This window comes from Syngnathus acus, chromosome 10, assembly GCF_901709675.1.
Source record: "Syngnathus acus chromosome 10, fSynAcu1.2, whole genome shotgun sequence".
In the NCBI taxonomy this organism is placed as follows: Eukaryota; Metazoa; Chordata; class Actinopteri; order Syngnathiformes; family Syngnathidae; genus Syngnathus; species Syngnathus acus.
Window position 1 is genome coordinate 10,342,665 of NC_051095.1, and position 8,567 is coordinate 10,351,231.

An 8,567-nucleotide genomic window follows, 5' to 3' on the forward strand; every position below is an offset into this window, starting at 1 on the left:
GCAATCAGCTCCATTCTGACGTGTTTTTTTCCTTATTGTTTCTTTAGCGGTCGCCACCCACTGTTGTTCACTTTAGACTAAGTGTGCAAGATAATGTCACTGTACGACATTTTCGCATTATGTGGAAAAATATAGTACAAGTATAAACACACTTTAATTGAATACACATGTTCTGATGAATTCTTTGACTATATTGAAGTGATTTTCTTTCAATTATGTAAACGTGTTTGAACCATAATAAAGGCGTTGGCTCGTTCACTTGGTTTGTATCTGTCAACTCCATATACAGTCTAGAATCTTGTTGCTTTGGATGCTGAAGATTTCAAGCGGACGGGCACATGATGTTCCAGGAGCCATTTTGCAGTCCACCGCTCAATGTCGTCAGTGTGGATTTCCAACTGCTTTTGGGACATCTAAGGCAGCGTTGGACATTTCTGGTCCTGGAATTATTTCGATGAGATTCATCATGTCTTCGTAATGTTACACACAGATTATTTTGTTCAGACAATAACATTTTTAGTTGTCACCTGCTGACAGTTTCGACTGCTACTCCAGTCTTTCTGAGCAGGCAACAACTAATTTTTTTATTGTCTGAACAAAAGAATCTGTGCATAATATAATTCTGGTCCTGCATGATTTAAATGTCTCCCTGATATATATATATATATATATAGGCTCAGTGGCCTAGTGGTAGAGTGTCCGCCCTGAGACTGGAAGGTTGTGGGTTCAAACCCCGGCCGGGTCATACCAAAGACTATAAAAATGGGACCCATTGCCTCCCTGCTTGGCACTCAGCATTAAGGGTTGGAATTGGGGGGTTAGATCGCCAAATGATTCCCGAGCGCGGCACCGCTGCTGCTCACTGCTCCCCTCTCCCCCAGGGGATGGATCAAAATCACACGGGGATGGGTTAAATGCAGAGGACAAATTTCACCACACCCAGATGTGTGTGTGACGATCATTGGGACTTTAACTTTAACTTTAACTTATATATGTATACCAATATATAAGCATTGGTCCCTGAGTTGCTTCTTGATTATAATTGCAGTCCCTTGGACAAAACCAGTTGAAAATCCCTGGATTATAGTGTTACATAGCTACAGTTTATAATTAGCAAAAAAAGTGGATTTTCCACTATATGTCTATAAGCAATGTGGTAATGGTCAAAATTTCAAATTTGACAGTTTTATTTTGAAATGGTAAATGGGTGGTCAAGAACTGGTCTGGTTGCGGGATAACGAAATTCCAGATTTTAATGGTATTTTTCAAAGGGCGAGTTGCAGTTATTAATGAAGATGAACACTAACTTCTCCAAACTCAACTTCATTATTTTAAATCCAAACCACCGATGTGCGTGCACTCGTTGGGGAGCTTTTATTATGAAGGTCCCCAAGCCGCTGACTTGACTTCGTCTTTCCGTGCGGAGGCTGTCCTTGGCCTCACCGCAGTGACATTTCATCTGCTAAATATCCTGAGTTAAGGTATGCGAAAATGCACGTGTAGATATTTTGAATTAATTCGAATGACAACTGTCTTCAACTGGGATTATAATTCATGAGAGTCAAATCTGTCCATGTCCATCCATCCGTCTTGGTAAAATTAAAATACGAAGACTTGCCATATTCTCGCGTGGTTTTGCATGGTTTCGATTGCTTTGCTCCACGCCCCTTTGAAACTGCCGGAGTTCATCGTCCGATACATGGAGAGATGAGGTTGACGCCGAATTAATACAATGACAATAAATAAGAATCTTGACTCGAAACATTCCCGTCAAGATGAAGTAGTGGGATCCATGATAAGGTGAGTCCCCTAAAAACTGTCAGAACGTGTAGAAACGTCACTGATGTTGCTTGAGATGATTTGTTTATCTGCAGCGAGGACTGAAATGGAGGCTGGGGACAATAGTTAAATGTCGTTGTTTGTGCTATTATGACATATTTGTCGAACATTCGCATCGAAACCAATTTTGATTATGATTCTGTTCACCGTCAAAATTAATTGACAGTATGAGAAAACGTATTTAGGTTATGCTAATGGTCTGGTCTTGTGGAGTTTCCAGAAAGAAAGAAAGAAAGATCCCCGGGGGGAAATCCACACAAATTATTAGAAATTGTGATAAGACTTGAACATGTGAGTCGCAGGCGGATCCATCATATCCCCTCCCAAGGTTAAAGTGGGCAGGATAAAAATAATGTATAAATTGATTTTAGAATACAAAACTACGGAGGACCAAAACTGCCCAAATCAAAAATGAATAAAAGTAAAGCTAAAAAATTGCTTTTATTTTTTATTTGCTTTGATTTTCGCTTGTTTTTTATTTTGGCAGTTTTCTTCCTGCAATGCAGAAGTAAATTTTATTCAAACGAGGCGGCACAGTTTTACTTTTTGGCTTTTGACCCAACACAAGATGGACATTGTTCTGTTGCTTCCTGCCTAGGTTGGTTGGATGAATGGTTCAAACAATTTCTTTCATTGTCCAGTGTGCAGGTTAAGATCCTTGCTTCATCATAGAAAGCAGATCATCTCCTATTATGGTGTGAATGCTGGGAACATGAAGCTTCCAAAACGCTGGGCAGCACACAGGTGAGGTGCATGAAATGATTTCAGAAAAAAAAAATCATCTAATTGTTTTATTTGTGTCAGGCTACTTCATATACAAATATGTGCCACTAAATAAATGATTCTAAGCTACGTATTTTGAGATGACAAATTCTGAATGCACATGAATCCAGTTTTGACTATATAAGCCGTCTAATGATTTCTTTGAAGACTCTTTTAAGTGTTGGCAGTTTTATTAGTAGCTTTCCAACCTTGACTACCTTCCGGCCGCCTAGTTGTCACATTTACTTCTTCTTATTCCTGTTATGAGTTTGTCTTGCAGACCTCTTACCTAGTTGAATGTGGTCAGGTTACCAGACAGGCTTTGTGGCGTGCCAGGTTCTCTTTTTATTTTAACAGTTAAAACCAGTGGATGTGAGTGGTATAAAATAAAGTAATGTCTTACATACTCACAAAAAAAAAGGAGCGGAGGCAATGCCCTGGCAAGTTATGCAACCACTTTTGACTTTTTGCATTTCTGGTATCATCTGTTGTATTTGTCTGACAGTGGGTAGTTGTGTGCTTAAGGTGATAGCGCTTTTTTATTTGTAATATTTACATATACTTAATGTATGTAAAATGTTTGCAAAAAGGCAAACCAGGTAATGTTGAATAAGGTTAATGTTTATTTCCTCTGTTTTGTGTTTGTCTCTGTGTCCAGACGTGCATTTCTATTGACGGGAATTTTCTGTGTGCTCTGTCTGGTGATCGTTTCATCTTGGTCTGGTAAAGACGCACTTAAACCTCTGGATATGCATGTCAGCCCCGAGTATAAAAAGGTGAGGATACATTGTTTTTCCTACTCTGTTTTCAAACAGATTTACTTTTATTTACATTAGAAGTAATGAGGGCAACACAATTTCATTGTGTCGCTATCAACGTCCGCCTTGTATGATATCAGACGCATTTCTCTAATTGAAACAGTCACTATCAATGCTGCGACTTTCTGCTTGTCCCATCAGGCGGTACCACCACAAGTAACTTGCATAATTTTGTTTGGAAAAACATGGGTTGGTTAAATAAGGAAGGTTTAACCAACCCATGCTTTTACGTGGTCTTGGGACCTGTGTCCCAAGACCTTGTTTCTTGAGATTGTGCAAGTGTTCATCATGTGGTGGCTTCTCGTCATAATTATTTTGTGTTTGTCATTATGGTTGAAATATTTCATGTCACCTATGTTGCAGCTAGTGCACCAAAATGTTTTCAAAGTACTTGAGCGGCAATGTCACCGCGAAAGCACCAGGCAGGGGCTTTTGGCTCGACTACCGGCTTCCAGTCACATGACCCAGCCCTTCCTGTGGAAGGACACACCGCTTTCAAGCGACTTCTTCAAGTACCCACCCCCCTTTGGGTTCAGAGGTCTTCAGGCAAATGTAGCGGCTCTGCTTCAGCAGGTGATGTGTGTCCATAGATTGCAATATGTTCAGTCTGTATTCAGTCTTCAAATATCCCCCACTTGGATATCATTACTGTTTTATGATTAATTATTTCAAACACTGATATCTGTGGTGAATGACTTTGTGCAGCTGTGTGTCTGTTTTTTTTAAAAATATTACTTTATTTCCAAAGTTGCCAAAGTCCAATGAAGCACCCTCATTCAAAAAGGCGCCTGATACATGTCAGCGCTGTGTGGTCATTGGAAATGGAGGCGTTTTGAAAGGCCTGGAGCTGGGTCCTTTCATTGATCGTTTTGACACCATTATAAGGTTAGTATACGTCCCAGAAAAAATATTCTATAAAATTATTGTTTACATGGGCATTGTCTAGGCTATAAGTCATTAAGGTTTATGAAATAATCATTTGCTTGAATTTTGAATTCAGATGAAGACTAAATTCATTTTATTGTCTTGAGCATTTCCTTTGCAATCATCCCTGAGTACATTTACGTGGACATTTTAGTCCACCACTCTAACTCAAAATTTGTGTTGTCCCAGTTCACACTCACGTAAAGGATATCAAATGACCAGTTGTTGTGTTTATTGAGCCCTCTGGATGGCACTGCTCACTATATGGCTGAAAGAACACTGACTTGCCATTTCTTAAGCCCCTTCCTTTGAACCAGCAGTGCCACCTGGAGGAGTCCAAAAAGTACATCTGGTTCATGAAGCAAATTTGAATCTTAATTTTTCCATCACCATTTTAAAAACAATACATTTTTGAATTGATTTGTTCCTCATGCAAGACCCTGACTCTTCCTTGTGTCTTGACTACGCCAGGTTGAACAGCGGTCCTCTCGGAGAGTTTAGTGTTGACGTAGGGAATCGGACCAGCATCAGGATAAGCTATCCAGAAGGCACGCCCACTCACTGGCTTGACACAGATCCTCAAACAGTATTTGTAGCTGTTGTATATAAAGGCGTAGATGTCAGCTGGATCTCTGCAATGATTAACAAGCTCACTGTGGTGAGGACTATTGTTTTTTTTTCTCTGTCTGTCGGTCGCTCTGGCGTTCTATCTGATTAGGACCAACCTATTGTCTGTAGATGTACACGTTTTGCTACCAGCAGTTTTGTCTCCTAATGTTTGCAAATGACTCATCATATTTACTGGTTCTAATTCATTATTCATGACAGGAGTCAGTTCATGTTTCGTAAGACAGGTCTCACTTCTTGTGTGAAATGAAGGCGATTTCTTGTTCCATTCAAACTGAACCCTCACACAAGGTTTGGAGGTCCACAAAGACATTTTTGTGCAGTCTTAGATACTGTGGGCAATGTACTAATCGGTCTGTAATTTGTCATGGGATGAGAGTCACTTTTGAGAACACGAGCAACAGCAGCTAATTTCCACATCAATGTTACAGCATCCGTGATGAAGAAACAAGAAATATAACATGCGCTTTCTGTTGCAGCCATTGTGGGACTGGCTATTCTTCTGGCAGGATGTTGCAGAGGAAATCCCCCTTGAACCCAACAGGTTCAGACTCTTAAATCCACTCCTCATCAGAGAAACAGCGTTAGATTTACTAAAATTCTCCCCACCTACTACACGCTTGTGGGGCTGGGACCAGGTAAGACACTGCATAAAAGTGACACACCAATTATACAGTATAGCGCAGGATTCTTTTTTTTTTTGAAAGGAAGATTAAGACAAGGTGAAGACATCTTAATTCATTTGATGGTACTGTATACATATTAACGAGCCACGACAGCAGGGGTGTCTAAACTTTTTTCCTGCGGGGCCGCATGCAGAAAATGAACATTTATTAACTTTCACATATTAAACATAATACCATCCAGTCAGTCAAGCAATTATACATCATAGTTATTTTGCTTCATCACGGCTTTCGCTTAAATGTGATAAGGCAAATTAATGTCAGGCCACAAATGGACCTCGGGCTGAAGTTTGGTCACCACTGTATTCCAGAAAGTGTCCTTGAGCGGATGTTATGTCTCTAAAACAGACAACAGAGATGAATGAAACAACTTTACTCGTCATTACCTATAAATTAGTTTTCCTGTTAATCTCGTAAAAATATACCGTACATACTGTATACTTTGGAATATTTTGATTTGAATATCGATAGATATACGTACTCGCTGAGTTGTATCACATTTTCGAGAATTGCAATAGCCAAAGCCATTTTCAATTTCAAAATACACGAATGCACAATGATATACATCTTAATCATTTCCTGAATATAAAGCAGCAGACCATCTCAACATTTTTTGTATTGTTGATAAATTCCCGAAGATCTCTAACACTTATAAAATTCTTGGAATGATATTTAGTGTTTGTTGTCTTGTTCTGCAGAATGTCCCCACCCTGGGTGTCTCTGCACTGGATTTAGCGAGTTTGCTTTGTGACGAGGTGAGCCTCGCGGGCTTCGGCTACAACCTCTCCCAGGAAAGGAGTCCAATGCATTATTATGATCAGCTGCCTATGAGTTACATGCTGTGGCAGGGTATGCACAATGTGAATGAGGAGACCCAAGTCCTTAAAAGTCTCATCAAAGAGGGAACCATCACTGACCTGACAGGGGGCGTTCATTGCTCCTTCTGCCCCTGATTACCTCCAAATCTACAGTCTCCTACAGAAGTACTACTTGAACTTCAAGGTCAATTCTTTTGTCTGTATACCAAAGATATTTAGGTTTCGGATCAAAAGGTAAATATGAGACAAAAGTTGACAATTCCTGATTTTGTTTAGTGGTATTCTAGATATAATAATTCAAGAGAGAGCACTTTTTCTTGAAAGCCACCCACTTTTCACGTTCCTGCTGTTCAAATACTTTTTTTGGGGGGGGGCTGTATATACAGTACTGTCAAGCATTATCTTTTAGAACAGTGCTGTGCATGGATAAATATTCGGAAACAGAAACACTAAATGGTTTGTTGAGATATTTCAAAAAAACGTTATACAAGCAAGCATGTGAGAAACATTTAGTACATTTCTGAGAGTGCACTAAAATGAACAAATATTATTCCTTCCCTTTCTGCTCCTTAGTTTACAGAAATTTTAACCATTTGATCAATTTTAAAGTGACCAACGTCTTTTTTTTCCTGCATATAAAAGTGTTTTATTCCACATGAACATGAACACAGTCCTTCATCAGATATAGTACTTCTGGCTGCCTATATTTCAAATGTCATATCTGTAGACTAGAATATATTTGAATGTTATTCTATTTCATTTTAGGTTGTAATGAAATATTTGTCTATGGACCGGTATTTGTAATAAATCTGAATAGTCGCTGTTTACCTGAAGTAAAATGGGGGATTTTTTTTCACAAAGTATATATGCTTTGACGAAGTACAATATTTTTGTTGACACTGGACAAATCTGCGAAGCAGATTTTAATGTGTAGCTACTGAAAAAGATGAATTTGTGTTCACCTAAAAATCTGTAAATGAAAATCAAATTTAAAAGCAATCACTTGCTACCATGTGCAGGATGTGTATTTCTCAAAAACAGACATAACTTAGACATCACTACAAGCGTGAAATATTTTACCTGGGTTTTTTTTTGTGACATAATTTCCCAGTTTGTCAAGTGACACATTTACCTTTCAAGAATCTTTTATAATAGTGCGTAAAAAGCTACAGTAGCTTATCACCCAAAATATGAACTTGTTAACGTATTCATTTCATGTGTTTTTGGGCTCTGACTATTTATAAATTTCAGGAAGATGGCTAGTTTGTGTGTGTGCGTTGATAAAATCAAAGCTACCACAAAGCCAAATAGTAGCCTTGTTCTATTCAGATCAGAAAATGTCCTTGGTCTCAGAAATACCTAGATAAGCATGGAAATAGACTTAGTCCCTTACATGCACTGATTACAATCTATTAATGATAATATGTCTCAAACTGTTTTTTGTTTTTTAGCACGTTCTACACTGTCTGTTTTTTCTATCTAAATAAATACATCTAACATGGGAATAAACTTTGGGAATGAACTTTGTATTTTTATTCGTAATTTAATTTTAGGTAAGTGAACATTGCTCGTTTTGTTAAAAAAGGCCAAATTACACAGGAACCTAGGGCCTATTAAAAAAAAAAACAGTGCTATGTTTGTCTGGAATGTACCGTATCAGGAGATCAGGAGTTGGCCCAAATTTCTCAATCGCCACCCTGTCCCTTGATGTGTGTCCCTATGAAACAATCAGCAGGAGATGATTGGCCTCTTCCACAGAAAGCAGAAATGTCTGTTGCAATGACTAGGAGTCAGTTTGAGTACATATCCACTTTTGTCCTGGACAAGGCTTCTGACAAGGATCATCATGTTCCTTGTGATAATGCCTTTGATAAGATTGCTGAAACTTTGAACCAGTTCAGCTAAACAATGATCTGATTACCCTGAAAGAAAATCAAACTACATTCAAAATCCCTATGTCAAATACGACTGAAGTTCTATTCCTTTTGGAGTCAAAACTGTCCAGTGAAAAATTTAAGACTAGACTAAATTGGTCAAAAGTGTGGATTTGAGTGTGAATTGTTGCTTGTCAATTTGTGCTCTGTGGTTGACTGCCA

General features: G+C 38.7%; 1 protein-coding gene across 3 annotated transcripts; it reads left to right on the top strand.

Moving 5' to 3' along the window:
• The first annotated feature begins 1,426 nt into the window (after positions 1-1,426).
• st3gal5 (ST3 beta-galactoside alpha-2,3-sialyltransferase 5) lies at positions 1,427-7,993 on the top strand. Of its 3 annotated transcripts, none has more exons than XM_037261588.1 (8): positions 1,427-1,481; positions 2,481-2,583; positions 3,260-3,377; positions 3,783-3,992; positions 4,168-4,304; positions 4,815-5,001; positions 5,450-5,608; positions 6,352-7,993. In XM_037261588.1, exons 2-8 carry the CDS (start codon positions 2,552-2,554, stop codon positions 6,604-6,606), a joined length of 1,098 nt encoding a protein of 365 aa, XP_037117483.1. In that variant the 5' UTR covers positions 1,427-1,481; positions 2,481-2,551; the 3' UTR covers positions 6,607-7,993. The 3 variants fall into 3 exon arrangements, with proteins under 3 accessions (XP_037117483.1, XP_037117482.1, XP_037117481.1); XM_037261587.1 differs by lacking the exon at positions 1,427-1,481 and adding an exon at positions 1,488-1,800; XM_037261586.1 differs by lacking the exon at positions 1,427-1,481 and adding an exon at positions 1,488-1,800 and having other exon boundaries at positions 2,488-2,583.
• Positions 7,994-8,567: the final 574 nt, after the last annotated feature.